This window comes from Agelaius phoeniceus, chromosome 19, assembly GCF_051311805.1.
Source record: "Agelaius phoeniceus isolate bAgePho1 chromosome 19, bAgePho1.hap1, whole genome shotgun sequence".
Taxonomy (NCBI): Eukaryota; Metazoa; Chordata; class Aves; order Passeriformes; family Icteridae; genus Agelaius; species Agelaius phoeniceus.
The window spans coordinates 1,084,276-1,102,940 of NC_135283.1; the positions used below are offsets into that span (position 1 = coordinate 1,084,276).

The following is an 18,665-nucleotide window of genomic DNA, read 5'->3' on the forward strand; positions in this document are numbered from 1 at the left end:
CAGCTCCTCCTGCTGGGATCTCACCTGATGCCCAGGTGGCTCAGGCATGGAGCCAGCCCTGCAGCATCCCAGGGCAATCTGGGCTACCAGCCCTCAGCAGCCTGAGGCTGTTCCCAGGAAAGGTCTGGAAGGTCTCAGGGGTGTCAGGAGGGAGCTCTGGAAGGTCTCAGGGGTGTCAGGAAGGAGCTCTGGAAGGTCTCAGGGATGTGAAGGTGTGATCATCACAGCCACCAGTGGTCACCTGCTCCCTTCCACACCTCAAGGATTTACCCCAGCAGCTGCACAAACCTGATTGCCCCAAGGGTGAATGTGCCTGAGATCCTGGAATCATGGGATGGTTTGGGTTGGAAGGGACTTTAGAGATCATCAATTCCACCCCTGCCATGGCAGGGACACCTCCCACTGTCCCAGGGACACCTTCCCCTGTCCCAGGGACACCTCCCACTGTCCCAGGTGCTCCCAGCCCCAATGTCCAGCCTGGCCTTGGGCACTGCCAGGGATCCAGGGATGGGCACCCTGTGCCAGGGCCTGCCCACCCTGACAGGGAACAATTCCCAATTCCCAATATCCCATCCATCCCTGCCAGGGAACAATTCCCAATTCCCAATATCCCATCCAGCCCTGCCAGGGAACAATTCCCAATTCCCAATTCCCAATATCCCATCCAGCCCTGCCAGGGAACAATTCCCAATTCCCATCTCCCATCCCGCCCTGCCCTGGGTCAGTGAGAACCATTCCCTGTGTGCTGTCCCCCATGCCCTGTCCCCAGAACCATTCCCTGTGTGCTGTCCCCCATGCCCTATCCCCAGAACCATTCCCTGTGTGCTGTCCCCCATGCCTGTCCCCGGTCCCCCTCCAGCCCTCTTTGAACCACTTTAGGTGCTGGAACTCGGGCAGGATGTGAGATCCTCAGAGAGGGGTCTGCCCCAGGGCTGTGCCCCCCTTTGGGCAGCTTTGGTGCTGTGGAAGCCCAGGAATGAGGCAGCTCAGGCACCTGGAGCAGGGCGTGCTCCAGCCCAGCCTGCCGGGCGGGTTTGCTGCCCGACCTTTGAGATGCAGGGCAATATTTCCTCTTTCAGCTGCTCTGCAGAGATAATGACTTTGTAATGGATTTCCTGTTCTTTTTATAGCACGGGGGAAGCTGGCAGACCACGTCTGAGCTTGCTTCAGTGAGACATGATTATGTTTGCTGGAAAACCTGATCTTTTCTCTGAACGTGCTTTTCTTTGGTCTGGTCCAAAGCATCGCAGCAGGATCCAAAGAGGCTTCAGTGGGAGTGAAGAGGAACAGCAGGGAGCAGCCAAAAAGGGGTTTGGAGGTGTATGGGAGCAGCAAACAGGGTCTGGAGGTGAATGGGAGCAGCAAACAGGGTCTGGAGGGGCAGGGGAGCAGCAAACAGGGTCTGGAGGTGCAGGGGAGCAGGGGAGCAGCAAACAGGGTCTGGAGGGGCAGGGGAGCAGCAGGGGAGGGCAAGATGGAGGGATCTGGGCATGTCCAGCCTTTCTCCTTCTTCTTCTTGGCCTCCATCTTCTGCTGTGATGTTGGCACTTTTGGACTGGTTTAGAGTAGAAGCTCCCTGTCTAACACAGGTGATAGCAATTGGGAAGTAATTGTAAATATTGTACACATAGTTCTTAGTATTAAAGATAACACCACCCCAGGCAGTGCCTCTGTCTGTCCTGCTGAACGAACCTTGGCAGGGCAGGAGAAAGAATTTTATAGATAAGACGCAATAAACAACCTTGATAACGAGACCAGAAGAGCCCTGACTCCTTCTTCGAGCATCTGGCTGGGGAAAGAGACTTTGTGACACAGCTCAGGATCCCCCTGAGCAGCAGAAACCCCGGGACCCTCCTTGTCCTGCCCCTGTCCTGGCCAGCCCCCCCTGCCAGTGGGTGCCCCACCACCCCAGACCCTGTCACCCCACCCTGTCCACCCAGCAGAGATGTGACACCAGAGCAGCCACGTGCAGCTCCCTTGGGAATGTTTTCCTTTAATGAAACCTCACATTATAAATAAAGTCTGGAATCCAATGAAACTCTCGGTGACGTTTTATCCCCCTGCCATTTCACTGGGTGCCCCCTCCTTGGCCAGGGGCAGCAGGAGCTCCCTCTGTGCTCCTGGCAGTCCCTGTGGGCAGGCAGCCCTGGCTGGGCACTGCTCTGTGCAGCAGGACCCATCTCCACCCCGGGCAGCTCCAGGGCTCTCCCTGTGCCCACCCCTGCACCGGCTGGCACCTGGGGCTGCCCTCCGCCTTCTCCCTGGTCTCCCATCCTCAATCCTGGTGCCAGCAGGAGTTTTGGGGAGGATCCCAGGAGCAGGGGCTGGGAGCTGTGCCAGAGCAGGATTGTAAACAGGCACCGAGCGTGGCACGGCACGAGGGGTGGCAGAGGAACAAAGAGTCTGCTGGGTCCCTGCCAGGCCTGGCACAGCCAAGCTGGCGCTGCCTGCCCAGGGGTGTCTGCTCCAGCCAGGAAACGAAGTTCAGGGCCAGGCTGAGCCTGGGGCAAAGGGATTTGTGTGCTCAAACACTCCTAAGTCAGCTGTGCCAGCTGCCAGGATGGGATGTGCCACCTGCAGCTCTGCCCACACAGATCAGGGAGGGGACGAAGGGGATCTCCAGGCACACAGCCCTGCTCACAGACTGGCACCAGTGCCAGGGAGAGCCCAAGCTCCCTGCCAGCCAGGCTGGGGCACACGAAGGCCCAGCCCTCGGGGCCCTTGGGGCACAGCTTCAGGCAGAGGTATTGGTGTGGCAGAAATGGGGGAGCTCAGCAGGGAGGGCCAGGGGGAGGCTGAGTGTGGGGAGGGCATCAGCCCTGAGCCCCCACAGCTCAGGCCATGCCCAGACACATTTCCCTGGTCCCTGCCCTGCCAGGTGCCTCAGGTGCCTGGAGCAGTAGGGGCTGGGACCCTCTGCAGGGTCTGTGTCCCTCTGCAGGATCTGGGACCCTCTGCAGGGTCTGGGACCCTCTGTAGGGTCTGTGTCCCTCTGCAGGGTCTGTGTCCCTCTGCAGGGTCTGTGCCCCTCTGCAGGGTCTGTGTCCCTCTGTAGGATCTGTGCCCCTCTGCAGGGTCTGTGTCCCTCTGCAGGGTCTGTGCCCCTCTTTAGGATCTGTGTCCCTCTGCAGGGTCTGTGTCCCTCTGCCTCTGCTGTGTCTCCTGCTGCTGTGCAGACCCTCCAGCCTCTCTGGCAAATCAGGGAGCTGGAAGGAATTGTGGCCCCTCTCCCCTCTGCTGGTGGATCCTGCAGAATGAGGCAGATCCTTCTGGGGGATCTGGGTTCCTTTGGGGTTTTGTTTCAGCCCAGGCTCCTCTGGGGCTGTGCTTTACCCACTTTGTGCTCTTGGGTCACTCTTTGGACAGGGGGGTGATGCAGAGACCTTGGACCTGCCTTGCTGGGCTCAGCCTGAAATTCCTGCTCCTTTTTCCCTGGGATGACTTGGATGAAGTAGAAAGTTCATTTTCACACTGGAGGGAAGCCGCTGACGGGGGTGAAATCCTCTGGGGAGTACAAGAAAGTGTTTGTTCTCAAGGCTGACCAACACGGGCTGGAGGAGGGCAGGGAACCCCCTGGAGGAGCTCCTGGCTGCCCTCAGCGGTTGAAGAAGAAGGACTTGAGGCTCTGCAGGAACTGGGACTTCTGCCTCTGCTTCTGCTTCTTGCGGATGATGGGGATCCACACCAGGCCGCACACCAGGAGCATCAGTCCCAGGGACAGGAAAGCCGGGCCAGACATCTTGTAAACCTTCTTGTGCTCCTTGAGGAAGCAGGCCAGGCTGGTGATGACCACCCCGAAGAGGAAGATGGCGACTCCCACGGCCACCACCACCAGGGGTTTGCGGTAAATGTCCCACCTGCTCCTGGGGGTGCTGCCGGTCCACACGGACTCGCTGCGGGAGGAGCTCATGCACAGCGTGCTGCCCGTGCTGCTGGCCATCAGCTCCCTGCCCTGGGGACACTGCTCGCTGCCATCCGGGCTCCTGGCGGGCACCTCCATGCTGCTGGCAGCAGGACACCTGCAGGGACAAAGGACAGAGCACAGCAGGGCGAGGGATGGAGGGAGCTGCAGTTCCTTTGGGGGTCCCCAGGCGTAGGAGTGACAGGGGTAGGGTGGTTGGGAGGGGTGGAGATGAGAGATCTCTGAGGCCAGGGCTGGGAACTTGGGGTTCATTGGAAAGGGTCTGGGACCTGCTGGGAGCTGCCAGCCACAGCTCAGAGCAGGCCCCAAAGAGGGAGAGGTACAGAGAAAGAAGGCAAGGATGTGGTAAAGAGAGAATGAGAGAGTAAAAGAGAGGATCAGAGGGCAAGGTTCCTGTTACAATACAATGAATCTTCTGGTCTAGGATCTTGGGGTTCATTGCAAAGGGCCTGTGGTTCATTGCAAAGGGCCTGGGAGCTGCTGGGAGCTGCCAGGCACAGCTCAGAGCAGGCCTGGGAGAGGGAGAGAGAGATAAAGAGAGGGGTAAAGAGGATGAGAGAGTGAGGTTCCCATTACAATAGAATAAATCTTCTTCTGGTCTTGGAACTTTTGGTTTGTTGCAAAGGGCCCTGCTGGGGGCTGCCAGCCACAGCTCAGAGCAGGCCTGAGAGAAGAGAGGGGGAGAGGGGATGAGAGGGTAAGAGGGTAAAAGGGTAAGAGAGTAAAAGGGTAAGAGAGTGACGTTCCCGTTACAATACCATAAATCTTCTTCTGTGTTGAATATTCTGATTCTCACTAACCAACCTATTACAATATACAAATCCTATAGCATTTCCATACAGCCTATAAGAATCATTACATTACCATACTTGTTACATTTTAATCCCTAAAAACTCCTCTCTGGACACCTGGCAGGGACAAAAGAGAAAGCAGAGCAGGCCAAGGGATGGAGGATGAGGGAGCTGGCCTTTGTCATCAGTGAGCACAGCCCAGAGGGAGGTGCAGGAGGCTTTGGGGTCACTGCAGGGAAAGGGGAGCATCACAGCCATGAAAGGGTGGAATAGGCAGTGGGATCCTGCAGAGGGATGGGCAGAAGTTCCAGCCCTGCAGTGCCAAGCACAGCTCTCCCCAAGCACCACATTGTCCCAGACATCTTTTATGGAAAATCCTTTCCTTGGGATTTTTCCTCCTGAGAAGCTGAGAGGCCTCAGGAACAAAATGGAACCAATGGTTATCTGCTGCTGTGGAATGCAACAGGTGCATCTGGGATTGGTCTCATGTGGTTGTTTCTAATTAATGGCCAATCACAGCCCAGCTGGCTCGGACACAGAGCCCGAGCCACAAACCTTTGTTATCATTCTTTCCTATTCTATTCTTAGCCAGCCTTCTGATGAAACCTTTTCTTCTATTCTTTTAGTATAGTTTTAATGTAATATATATCATAAAATAATAAATCAGCCTTGTGAAACACGGAGTCAGATCCTCATCTCCTCCCTCATCCCAGAGCCCCTGTGAACACGGGCACACCACACAAACCTGGGCTTTGACCCAGAGCAGGGAGCCAGAGCCCCTGCAGCCCCTCGGGGCTGTGTTTGCTCTGCTCAGCAGGGCTGGCTCTGCAGGAGCTGCCCCCTCACGGGTGGTGCCAGGCTGGCTGCGCTCCCAGGTGGGCAGGAGGTGACCCCAGAGCCCTGTCCTGGGGCTGCTGATCCATGTGGGAGCAAATTCCACCTCAGGGCAGCCAGGCTGAGGCTGCAGGGCTGGCACAGCTCCAGGGGCTGGAGGAAACCTGCCCAGAGCTGGGCTCAGTGCCCACCTGGGGATGCTGATGGATGGGTGCCAGCCAGCACCTCCTTCCCTTCCTCCCTCCTTCACCTGTGTCCCTGCCAGCTCCGTGGTTACTCTGTGGAGAGGCAGAGTAATTTTACAGTTATTTTACAGTAATTTTATAATTATTTTACAGTAATTTTACCGTTTGGTCCCCCCAGCACAGCCACTGCTGCAGAGCTGGTGGTACTGACATCTTTTGGGGTGTTTCAGGATGTTTCTGCCAGGCTTGGACAAACAAGCCCCAAACAAAAGCCAAGAGCAGTGGAGAGGATTTAAAACTCTCCTGTCTGGAGTTCTCACTGCTCTCTGTAGAAATGTAAAAACAGAGGCAGGGCAAGAGACACATTTCTGATAGAGAACCCCAGAATCCCACAGTCCTTTAGGCTGGAAAAGCCCTCTGAGCCCCTGGAGTCCCAGCTGTGCCCCATCCCCACCCTGTCCCCAGCCCAGAGCACTCAGTGCCACCTCCAGGAACTCCCTGGGCACTCCAGGGATGGGCACTGCAACCCTCCCTGGGCAGTTCCAATCCCTGAGCCCCCTTTCCATGGGGGAATTCCTGCTGTGCCCACCCTGAGCCCCCCAGCTGCAGCTCTGCAGGGAGGTGCTGAAATCCTGAGTAATTCCAGGTGCCACCACCTGCCTCGCTCAGAGCACTCCAGCATTCCCTGAGATTTCATCCTGGCATTTCTTGTCTTTGCCCTCCTAAGGTGCATCACAGACAGGTTTTATGACCAAGCCACCATCTAATTCTAATTGGGTTTTGTGCAGGGAGCTTTGCTTTGTTCTCTGGAATAATCCCACACCTCAGCAGCCTGAAACTCCGTGTGCTGTTCCATCTTTCAGGCATCCCATTCCCTGCGTGCTGCCACCCTGATTGTGCACCCAGGGCAGCAGCTCTGCCCCTCTGTGTGCACAGCATTAACGCCAGGATGCTGCAGGAACCAGAGCTGCCTTTCAGCTCTGCCTTTCCACCAGAGAGGATTTATTCCCCCTTTTATTTCCTGGCAGAACCACCCCTCTCACCACAATTCCCAGCCCCTGCTCGTTTTCCCAGCACTTCCTGGCAGAGCCTGGTTTTCAGCCACCTTTTGCCCACTGCTGGCTGATGAAGGATTTCACTCCCTGCCTGGAGGGAGGATCTGCAGCTCCTGGGAGAGCTAATGCAATTCCAGCTGCTGCCGTGCCCCTGCTCCATCCGCAGCCCATCACAGATGTGCTCTGCATGCCCTGAGCAGCCTGGCAGGAGAGTGCTATCGGGTTTCTCCCGGATTTTCAGCCGTTGTTGGAAGCAGACAATCAGCAGATGACTCTTTGCTGTCTTGAAAACGCCTCCAGAGCTCGGCTCAGATTTCACATCTGGTGTTCTGGAGCCCTGGGCAGCTCTCACTGCTGGGCTCTCTCCTTTCCCTCTCCCTCAGGGAGACCCTCCCGGGCTTCTCCTCCCTTTGCTCTCCCAGTGCTTTGTGTGCTGAGGTTTGGGTCCTGAACTGGGAAATCTTGGGGGGAGTTTTGAAGTTTATAATGAATTTTCATTCTCAGAAGGAGGTCAGGCTCTCTGTTCCTGGGTGGATGTAGATTGTTATGGGGATCAAACTGATTAGGAAGGAGGTTTTGACTGTGTCTGTGATGGTGTTGGGAGTGTTCTTGAGCAGAGCCCACACTGGGGGATCCTGGGCTGGGGCTGCAGCCCCCCAATCCCTCTGGGAACCCATCTGGGGTCATGGGGGAGAAAACATTGAGGAGAACCCCAGGTGAGCTCTGCACTCCATGGATGGGGCTCACCCTGATCCCTGCTGGGGAGGAGCAGAGCCCAGCCCAGGCCTGGCCTGAGGGCCAGACCCTGCCGGGGCACAAGGTGAGCTCTGCTCTGCCTGGCAGCCCAGACTGGTGGCACTGGGAGCGTGGCAGCTCCATCACCTGCACTCAGCTGTGCCCAGGCTCCCCCAGCTGGCTCTGGGACACTGAGACCCTGCCCTGCCCCAGACTGGTGGCACTGGGAGTGTGGCAGCTCCATCACCTGCACTCAGCTGTGCCCCAGCTGGCTGTGGGACACTGAGACCCTGCCCCAGACAGGGACCCAGACCCTTCCCATGGCCCCAGGGCTCTCTGGGGCTCCCAGTGGCCTCTGGATGGCTCCTGAGGGTCTGCAAAGATCAGCTCCAGTGCCCTGCAGAGCCTGGGCTGGGACCCAGAGGGTGGCTTTGTCCTTCAGCAGGAGATGTGCCCAGCCTGTCACCCCAACGGGCACCAGATCCTCTTTGGGTCCCTGCTGGGAGTGAAACAAAACCCTGGGGCATGGAGGAAAATATTTCCCTGCTGCTCTGGAGTGTCTCAGTTGGACTCTTGCTCTGTCCTGGTGTTCAGTGTCACTCCAGAGCCCCCAGGGCAGGGCAGAGGCTCTGTGTGTGCCAGCAGAAGGGCTTTGCTGCTCTGGGGGATCTGAGTGCCCATGGGACGGGAGGGGAGGAGGCTGCTGCGCTCAGGGACCTGCCCAAACTCAGCAGAAACTTTTTCTGTTCGTGCTGGCCAAATTGAATCAAGAGCAGCTCTCAGTCAGTTCCAGGGAGAGAGAGGAACATTCAGGGACCCAGCCTGGCCAGGGTGCCCAGGAAACCCAGGAAGGTGAAGGTGAAGGTGAAGATGAAGGTGAAGATGAAGATGAAGATGCTCTGCCCATGCAGAGCAACCCCACAGCCCCCTCTGCCTGGGGCACTGCCCATGGGAGGTGCTTGGGGGCACAGGACCCAAACCCCCCGAGGGAAACAGCACCAAAGCCCCAGGGACTGAGTGCCCCTGCCCACACTGTGCCCCTGCCCAGGCTGTGCCACTGCCCACACTGTGCCCCTGCCCACACTGTGCCACTGCCCACACTGTGCCACTGCCCCCACTGTGCCCCTGCCCACGCTGTGCCACTGCCCACTCTGTGCCACTGCCCAGGCTGTGCCACTGCCCACACTGTGCCCCTGCCCACACTGTGCCACTGCCCACACTGTGCCACTGCCCCCACTGTGCCCCTGCCCACGCTGTGCCACTCCCCACTCTGTGCCCCTGCCCACACTGTGCCACTGCCCAGGCTGTACCACTCCCCACACTGTGCCCCTGCCCAGGCTGTGCCACTGCCCACACTGTGCCACTGCCCAGGCTGTGCCCCTGCCCATGCTGTGCCACTGCCCACACTGTGCCACTGCCCACACTGTGCCACTCCCCACACTGTGCCACTCCTCACGCTGTGCCACTGCCCACACTGTGCCACTGCCCACTCTGTGCCACTGCCCACTCTGTGCCACTCCCCACACTGTGCCACTGCCCACTCTGTGCCACTCCCCACACTGTGCCACTGCCCACTCTGTGCCACTCCCCACACTGTGCCACTGCCCACACTGTGCCACTGCCCACACTGTGCCACTCCCCACACTGTGCCACTGCCCACGCTGTGCCACTGCCCACGCTGTGCCACTGCCCACTCTGTGCCACTCCCCACACTGTGCCACTGCCCACTCTGTGCCACTCCCCACACTGTGCCACTGCCCACGCTGTGCCACTGCCCACGCTGTGCCACTGCCCACTCTGTGCCACTCCCCACACTGTGCCACTGCCCACACTGTGCCACTGCCCAGGCTGTGCCACTGCCCACACTGTGCCACTGCCCACTCTGTGCCACTGCCCACACTGTGCCACTGCCCAGGCTGTGCCACTGCCCACTCTGTGCCACTGCCCACGCTGTGCCACTGCCCAGGCTGTGCCACTGCCCACACTGTGCCCCTGCCCACACTGTGCCACTGCCCAGGCTGTGCCACTGCCCCCACTGTACCACTGCCCCCACTGTACCACTGCCCACACTGTGCCACTGCCCAGGCTGTGCCACTGCCCACACTGTGCCACTGCCCACACTGTGCCACTGCCCAGGCTGTGCCACTGCCCACACTGTGCCCCTGCCCAGGCTGTGCCACTGCCCACACTGTGCCCCTGCCCACGCTGTGCCACTGTCCACACTGTGCCACTGCCCAGGCTGTGCCTCTGCTGTCCCTGCTGGCCCTGCTGTCCCTGTGGGTGCTGGCTGCAGGTGCCTGGTGGCACTGCCAGTCCCTGGGCATGCACTGAGTGACCCCAGCAGCAGCAGCAGCTCCGAGCAGCCCCAGCCTGGTGCTGCTGCTGGGCTCTGCTGGGCTCAGCTTAGGAGGGGACAGGGAGGCTGTGGATGCCAGGGGTGGGTGCTGAGCCCCATTCCTGCCCCTGTGGCCCTGCTCCCCTCGGAGCCAGGAGCGGGCTGGCAGTGTCTCCATGGGCACTGTCCCTGCACACTGGCTGCTGCTGCCCTGAGACCCTGCAGGGTGTCAGAGGATCTCAGCTCCCCTACAAACCCCACCAACCCCCCAGACCCTCCGGGATGGAGCCAGAGGCACAGTCCCCTTGCTGGTGGAGGGCAGCAGGGCTGGGCTGGTGCCTGCATCCCTCAGGAGCAGCTCCCAGCACTGCCAAGGGCTGGCCCAGAGCACCTCAGGGACCAAGGAGCACCTGCTGAGCCTTGGTGGGGCTCAGGGGAGGATGACCCCACCTCACCCTGCTGGACGCTGGGGCACCCCTGGTACTCACGCGGTGAGCAGGGAGGGATGGCTGCAGCAGGAGGCCCCTTCTCCACGGGCAGGCTCACCCCAAGCCCCTCATCCCTCTGGGTGGTGCCTGCCGGGCTCTGCCGACTCTAATAAACAATGGAGCATCCCAGCTCCGATGATCTCACCAGCCCATCAGGACAGTTTAACCCCTTGTGCTCCTGCCCTGGCTCCGGGCTGGCAGGGCCGCAGGGGAGGCTGTGCTGGGAGGCAGGGCAGGGCCTGGAGATGGAGCCCAGAGCTGGGGCTTGGTGCTGATCCAGCCTTGGATCATCAGCAAGTTCCTGAAACATCTCTGAAGTGCAATTTCTGCCCTCTCAGAGCATGGAATCGTAGCCAGAGACTGCAAAGTGCTTTGAAGCTCATCAGAGGCATTAGAGGGATGCGAGGTATTAGCAATTATCTATTAATTAACATCCTGAGTCCATTACAGTGAGGAGGATGGGAACAGGGAGGTGGTTCTGGAAACACTGCTTCCTTCCAGGAGCCCCCAGGCAAACCTCAACCCCCTCTCACAGCAGTGAGGACCTGCCTGGAGCAGGGAAGGACCCAGCAGTGCCATTGCTGCTGTCCAGGGCTGGAACCTCCACCCCTGAGGGGCCTCGCTGGGCTGGGGCAGTGAAAACCCAAATCTAAGCTGCACCACAGACCTGGGATGGGGTGGGACAGAGGCTGTGGAGCTCGTGCATGACACACATGGGGGTCAAGGCTGGGCACAGAGGCAGCACAAGGAGCTGGGAGGGGAAGGGGAGGGTGCAGAGGGTCAGCAGGAGGGGACAGCTCCTCATCCAGGTGAGGACAGCTCACAGGACCCTGGCTGAGGTCCCTGAGCTCAGCCCTGTGCAGAGCTGTGCCAGCAGGGGTGGCCCTGGGACAGGCTGGGGAGCCCCTGGGAAGGGGCAGGAGGCTCCCAGCTGGGCCAGGGCAGAGTGGGGAGAGCTCAGGCTGCCCTCCCTGCTCTGCCCTCACCTGTGGATGGGTTACCTGGGCACAGCGGCCCTGGTGCAGCCAGCTGAGCACTGCCCATCCCTCTGGGAACAGCAGCCAAAGGATCCAGGTGTTTGGGGTGTCCAGGAGCATCTCTTGGGACACATGAAAAGATTCTCCAGAGCTGTCTGTCCTGTGTACTGCTGTCTGTCCCCTGTACTGCTGTCTGTCCTGTGTACTGCTGTCTGTCCCATGTACTGCTATCTGTCCCCTGTACTGCTGTCTGTCCTGTGTACTGCTGTCTGTCCCTGTCCTGCTGTCTGTCCCCTGTACTGCTGTCTGTCCTGTGTACTGCTGTCTGTCCAGTGTACTGCTGTCTGTCCCCTGTCCTGCTGTCTGTCCCGTGTACTGCTGTCTGTCCAGTGTACTGCTGTCTGTCCCCTGTCCTGCTGTCTGTCCCGTGTACTGCTGTCTGTCCCCTGTCCTGCTGTCTGTCCCCTGTACTGCTGTCTGTCCAGTGTACTGCTGTCTGTCCCCTGTACTGCTGTCTGTCCCCTGTCCTGCTGTCTGTCCAGTGTACTGCTGTCTGTCCTCTGTACTGCTGTCTGTCCCGTGGGGGCATCCAAGGGCTGGGTGTGTGGGATGACAGGGGCATCCCTGCTGGGATAGATGGGGGATCCCTCCTGGAATGAATGGGGGATCCCTCCTGGAATTAAGGGGGATCCTTCCCGGGATAAAAGGGGGATCCCTCCTGGAATTAAGGGGGGATCCCTCCCGGTGGGTACAGGCAGGCGCTGGGGCTGCATCCCTCCATCCCTCCCCGGGCAGGCTCAGCCCCCGGGACCCTCCGCACCCCATGGCCGGCTCCAGCCCCGTGTCCCCGCTGTCCCTGCGCTGTCCCTGCGCTGTCCCTGCGCTGTCCCTGCCCTGTCCCTGCGCTGTCCCTGCCCTGTCCCTGCTCTGTCCCTGCCCTGTCCCTTCTCTGTCCCTGCTCTGTGTCTGCCCTGTCCCTGCGCTCTCCCTGCGCTGTCCCTGCTCTGTCCGTGCTCTGTCCCTGCCCTGCTGTCCCTGCCCTGTCCCTGCCCTGTCCCTTGCTCGGTCCCTGCGCTGTCCCTTTGCTGTCCCTGCTCTGTCCCTGCGCTCTCCCTGTGCTGTCCCTGCTCTGTCCCTGCCCTGTCCCTTTGCTGTCCCTGCTGTCCCTGCCCTGTCCCTGCCCTGTCCCTGCGCTGTCCCTGCGCTGTCCCTGCCCTGTCCCTGCGCTGTCCTTGCGCTGTCCCTTGCTCGGTCCCTGCCCTGTCCCTTTGCTGTCCCTGCGCGGTCCCTGCGCTCTCCGTGCTCTGTCCCTGCGCTCTCCCTGCTCTGTCCCTGCCCTGTCCCTGCGCTCTCCCTGCGCTCTCCCTGCGCTGTCCCTGCGCTCTCCCTGCTCTGTCCCTGCCCTGTCCCTGCCCTGTCCCTGCGCTGTCCCTGCCCTGTCCCTGCGCTCTCCCTGCTCTGTCCCTGCCCTGTCCCTGCGCTCTCCCTGCGCTCTCCCTGCGCTGTCCCTTGCTCGGTCCCTGCTGCCACCGCGCGGGCACTCGGAGCGGGGCTGCTGCAGGTGCCAGGAGATGCCCGGAGGTGCCAGCAGGGCCGCGGGCGGAGCCGAGCCGGCAGCAGAGGGAGCAGAGCCCAGCGCGGCCCCAGGAGCAGCAGATGGTGCTGTTGCCCTGTAGGATGATGCTGCAGGACAGCAAAATCCCCAATCCCCAATCCCAGATCCCAAATCGGGAGTGCTGCGCCCATCTCAGGGCTCTGGCAGGGGAATCTGGATTCCAAAATCTTTCTCCAGACCCTCTGCCCCTCTCCCCAGGACTGCCGCACCTGCAGTGCTGTGGGCTTTGCTGGAGCAGCAACCCCATCCCAAGGTTTCCCTGCATCCCTCCCCCAGCTGTCCCATGGTAAAGGAAATTCATTGTGGGTTTTATTTTTTGTGTTTTTTTTTTTTTTTTTTGGTGGGTTTTTTGTTTTGTTTTGTTTTGTTTTTTTTTTTTTTTTTTGTTTTTTTTTTTTTTTGTTTTTTTTTTTTGTTTTTTTGCTTTTTTTCCCTCCTTGGCTGTGGGGACAATAATGAAGAAATCCTGGGACAAAAGGGGCTGGCAGTAAAACTTGGATGAGTTTCTGTGTCCAGTTCTGGGCTCCTCAGCACAACAAAGACAAGGAGCTGCTGGAGAAGGTCCAGTGGGATCACAAGGATGGTTTGGGGTCTGGAGATTCTCTCTGATGAGGGGATGCTGTGGGAGCTGGGCCTGGTCAGTCTGGAGGAGGGAAGGGTGAGAGGGGACCCCATCATCCCACACAAACATCTCTGACAGGGGGTGTCAGAGCATGGGGCCAGACTGTTCAGGGCTGCCAGTGACAAGGAGCAATGGCCATGAACCAAAGCACAAGAATTTCCACCTCAACATGGGGAAGAACTTCTCTCCATGGAGGCAGAAGATCCCTGGAACAGCTGCCCAGGGAGGCCTGGAGTGTCCCTGTCTGGAGACATTCCAGGCCCCCCTGGGTGTGTTCCTGTGTCCCCTGCTCTGGTGGCCCTGCCTGGGCAGGACTGGATGAGCCCCAGAGGTCCCTCCCAGCCTCAATAATTCTGTGATCCTGTGAGCTTTGGGCTCCTTTTAAAGACTTTGCAGAGCAGCAAGGGGACCTGAAGGATCTCCCAGCCCACAGGAGCTTCCCCAGCACAGAGTCACCTCCAGCTGTGGGAGCATGCAGGGGATTGGGGACATCGTGTGCCTGCCACTCCCAGGCTGGCAGGAACCTGCAGGGGAGGTGGCAGAGTGTCACAGACACATTTTATGGAAAACCCTTTCCTTGGGATTTTTCCTCCTGAGAAGCTGAGAGGCCTCAGGAACAAAATGTAACCAATGGTTATCTGCTGCTGTGGAATGCAACAGGGGCATCTGGGATTGGGCTCATGTGGATGTTTCTAATTAATGGCCAATCACAGCCCAGCTGGTTCAGACAGAGAGCTGAGCCACAAACCTTTGTTATCATTCTTTCTTTTTCTATTCTTAGCCAGCCTTCTGATGAAATCCTTTCTTCTATTCTTTTAGTATAGTCTTAATATAATATGTATCATAAAATAATAAATCAGCCTTGTGAAACACGGAGTCAGATCCTCATCTCCTCCCTCACCCTCAGACCTCTGTGAACACGGTCACAGCAGGGGACAGATTTAATGGCAATGTCCCAGAGGAGCTGCAGGGGACAGATTTAATGGCAATGTCCCAGAGGAGCTGCAGGAGCACCCCAGAGTGGGACCCTCGTGCCAGGGTGAGTCTGTCCCCAGTGTCACATTGTCCCTCGTGGCCCCAGGTGCAGCAGGGGGGCTTCAAGCAGAGCAAGGCAGAGGTGCCAGTGCCCTGCCAGCCCCATGGGGACCTTGGGGACAGCTCCAGGCCGTGCCCTCAGTCTGGCTGAGCTGAGAGGGGGAGAGGAGCTGAGCTGGGCCAGGTGCTGCATCCTCCAGGTTCAGCGTTTCAGCCCTGCCACGTGGTCCCAGCAGCCCACGGGGAGCTGTTCTTTATGTTTGAATTACTACAGGGGGAGAGATAACAACTCCATAATTAGCTTTGCACCTTTGAAATCTTAGGTTTCTTTTGCAGCTTGAATATTTATGCAATCACAGAGATTCGCATGTCCCAGTTCTCCACATTATTTATTTATGTTCAACAATGACTGTACTTGTTAAATCACAATGTTTTCAATAAAAAATACCAGAAAGGAAGAATAAAAAACTCACCCCAAGCCTAGAAATGTTTTTTCCTCCTCTCCCCAAGCCTCAAGCCCTTACCTTGGATCCTTTCTGTGGGAAGCCCTGGGGATCTCTTAGCTCCAAACTCATGATAAGTTGTACAAACACAAATCATTTGTGTCTCTAAAGGACAAGAAGGCTGGGCCAAAGTGGGAACTGGGGATTTCTTGCTGAAGAAATCAAGGCTAATATCAGCCCTCTGAGGACTTGGAGTCAAATTCCCACCTCTCACCTCGTCCTGGGGACCCTCACAACAGCACACCAGCCAACCTCCCTCACCCACAGCCTCTCCCACCCTGCCCACGCACAGGGAACAGCCAAGGCAGCACTGGGAGCACCAGAGTTTGGGCTGGTTTCTGTTTGGAGCTGCTCTGTACGGGGATTAGGGGCTAAAATAAATGTAGGTGAGGATACTGCCACAGATCTGCCATTGCTTGCTCTTGGCTAAGTGGCTGCAGGAGGATGTGGCTGCCTTCAAGTGTCTCCTGTATTTATCTCTTTAATCACTTTTTTAAGCATACATGCTTTATTGTTTTATTGATTGGACAGAGCTTTGAATAATCAATATGGCTTTAAGAATTCACTGGGAATGACAGAATTGCAATTAAGTAGAGTATGTGGAGAGAGCCTTAACCCATCTCATTAATTAATGAGGTCACTTTTTTCAAGTGTTTCATGGGAGCCCTTGGGAAAAGAAGATGGCAATTTATTGTAATCCCTGGAGAGGTTTTTTCCTCCTTCCTCACGCAAAGTTATCTCAGACTCCCTGCCCTGTGCCAGTGACCCCCGTGTGTCCTCCTGCAGCTTCTCTGTGCAAGAGAGAACAGGATCAGGGTGAGAAGGAATTTCAGCCTGTCCAGATGTCAGGGGCTTCTCCTTTGTGCAGCCAAACCCCCAGCCCTGGGTCCACAGCTCTGGAGCCTCCTCCTGTCCCCTGACTCATCTCTGTGGCAGCTGTGACCTCAAAAAGGCTCAGATACTCTGGGTTCTGCAGCTTTTGTCACACTTTTGGAAGGAGTGCCTGGCCAGGGGGTGGCTCTGGATCCCACAGAGCGAGGCAGGGCTGGTTTGGGGCAAAATCTGCCCTGGGAAATGAAAGAATGTGGGGGTGTTTGAGGGTCCCCTGGACGAGGGAAGAGATGAGAATCTTGACTCCATGTTTCAGAAGGCTGAAAATAAAGATATCTATTTATAATATAAATATACTTATATAAATTATATTATATATAATTATAATTATAATTATATAATATTTCATTATATAATTATTTAATTATAATTATAACTATAATTACAATTATATAATTATTAAATATTATATTATTATAACACTCAGATAAATATATTATATTATATTATATTATATTATATTATATTATATTATATTATATTATATTATATTATATTATATTACATTATATTATATTACATTATATTATATTACATTATATTATGTTATATTGATATATTAAAACTACACTGAAGAAAGAGAAAGGAGACATCAGAAGGCTGGAAAAGAATGAATCATAAAATCTCGTGACAGACTCAGAGAGTCCGACACAGCTGGCTGGGATTGGCCATTAATTAAAAACAATTCACATGCAACCAATCAAAGATGCTGGTAAACCATCTCCAGACCACATTCCACAGCCATATCAGATAATTGTTGTTTACATTTATTTTCTGAGGCTTCTCAGGAGAAAAATCCTAGTGACAGGATTTTTATAAAATATGTCAGGATTTTTATAAAATAAAATAAAATAATAAAAGGGATCCTGGCAAGCTGGGCAGGCTGGGCTGGGGGTCAGGGCAGGGCCATCCCTGGTTCCCAGCCTGCCTGGCACAGCTGGGCAGCTGCTCTGCTCCCTGTGCAGATGGAAACCCAGGCAGCAGCACATGGAGGGCTCCTGCAGCCAGTGCAGCATTTAGGGAGAGGTGATTCATGCTTCTCTCTGCAAATAAACCCCTGCTCTGTCTTTGCCTGCACTTTGCCATCTGTGCCTGGCTCAGGTAGGAAGAAAACTGCTGAGAGCTGCCAGGAAGGTTTCCAGAGCAGGAGATTTCACAGCAGTTCTGTGCTGCTTGCCCAAACAGCCCAGCCCAACCTCATTACTCATCCTCCCCTTCCACAAAACTCCGTCCCCTCCTTCTAATAAGGAGCATAAAAAGCACTATTCTAGGCTTCTTCAGTGGATTGTTCATGATTAAAGAGACAGTTGGGAATAGTCTGTGATGTTGAGAAGTCTCTGTATGAAATATTGAGCAGTGCTTAAGAAAGCCAACTGTGTTTGTGTGGCAGAAATGGGGCTGGCCCAGGAGCAGCAATGAGGAGGAGACAGAGAGCAGCAGGGCTGGTGACTCATGGGGAGAAAATGGTTTTACCTGGGCCAGGCTGGCATGGGGAAAGTGTCTGGGTCAAGCTGGGCCCTGTCTGCTTTGTGAAGGGGTGGTGTGGGGACACCTCACTCTGAAAGGAGAATTAGCAGAGTATTTCTTGATAGAAAACAGTAATTGAACAAGGTTCAGTGACAGGATCCACTTGATTATTTACTGGCAGAGGACAGGCTCAGGCAGAGCTGTCAGGGAGCCCCTGGTGCATCCCTGGGCAGGTCCTGAGTGGTGGTGGCTCCAAGCAAGGCCTCCAGAAGTGCCACCAGACACGTGGTGACAATGAACCTTCAGACTCTATAAAGGAAATTGGGTGCTAACGAGAGGTGGGCTTTGCACAAAGTGTTTCTGCTGATTTCTGAAAACACTCAGGGACGTTCTGCTGGCCAAATGCACGGCTGGATAGAATTTGATGGAACGGTGTCCCTGGTGACACTGGAATTGTGACCCTGCTGACCCTGGGATTGTGACCCTGGTGACCCTGGGATTGTGTCCCTGGTGACCCTGGGATTGTGACCCTGGTGGCACTGGAACTGTGACCCTGGTGACCCTGGAACTGTGTCCCTGGTGACCCTGGGATTGTGTCCCTAGTGGCACTGGAACTGTGTCCCTGGTGACCCTGGGATTGTGTCCCTGGTGACCCTGGAACTGTGTCCCTGGTGACCCTGGAATTGTGACCCTGGTGACCCTGGAACTGTGTCCCTGGTGACCCTGGGATTGTGTCCCTGGTGACCCTGGGATTGTGACCCTGGTGACCCTGGGACTGTGTCCCTGGTGACCCTGGGATTGTGACCCTGGTGGCACTGGAACTGTGACCCTGGTGACCCTGGAACTGTGTCCCTGGTGACCCTGGAACTGTGACCCTGGTGACCCTGGAACTGTGTCCCTGGTGACCCTGGGATTGTGTCCCTGGTGACCCTGGGATTGTGACCCTGGTGACCCTGGGACTGTGTCCCTGGTGACCCTGGGATTGTGACCCTGGTGGCACTGGAACTGTGACCCTGGTGACCCTGGGATTGTGACCCTGGTGACCCTGGAATTGTGTCCCTGGTGACCCTGGGATTGTGTCCCTGGTGACCCTGGAACTGTGTCCCTGGTGACCCTGGGATTGTGACCCTGCTGACCCTGGAGCTGTGGCCCTGCAGAGATGGCACTTGGTGACAAGGTGGCAGTGGGTCCAAGGTTGAACACAATGATC

At 56.7% G+C, this 18,665-nt stretch overlaps 1 protein-coding gene across 1 annotated transcript; it reads right to left on the reverse strand.

The window, feature by feature from the left end:
- Nucleotides 1-1,973: 1,973 nt before the first annotated feature.
- On the reverse strand, nucleotides 1,974-10,448 carry PIRT (phosphoinositide interacting regulator of transient receptor potential channels). Its single transcript, XM_054645339.2, has 2 exons — nucleotides 10,346-10,448; nucleotides 1,974-4,019 (listed from the first exon to the last, which is right to left on the reverse strand). The coding sequence occupies exon 2, from the start codon at nucleotides 3,998-4,000 to the stop codon at nucleotides 3,596-3,598; it is 405 nt and encodes a 134-aa protein (XP_054501314.1). The 5' UTR covers nucleotides 4,001-4,019; nucleotides 10,346-10,448; the 3' UTR covers nucleotides 1,974-3,595.
- Nucleotides 10,449-18,665: the final 8,217 nt, after the last annotated feature.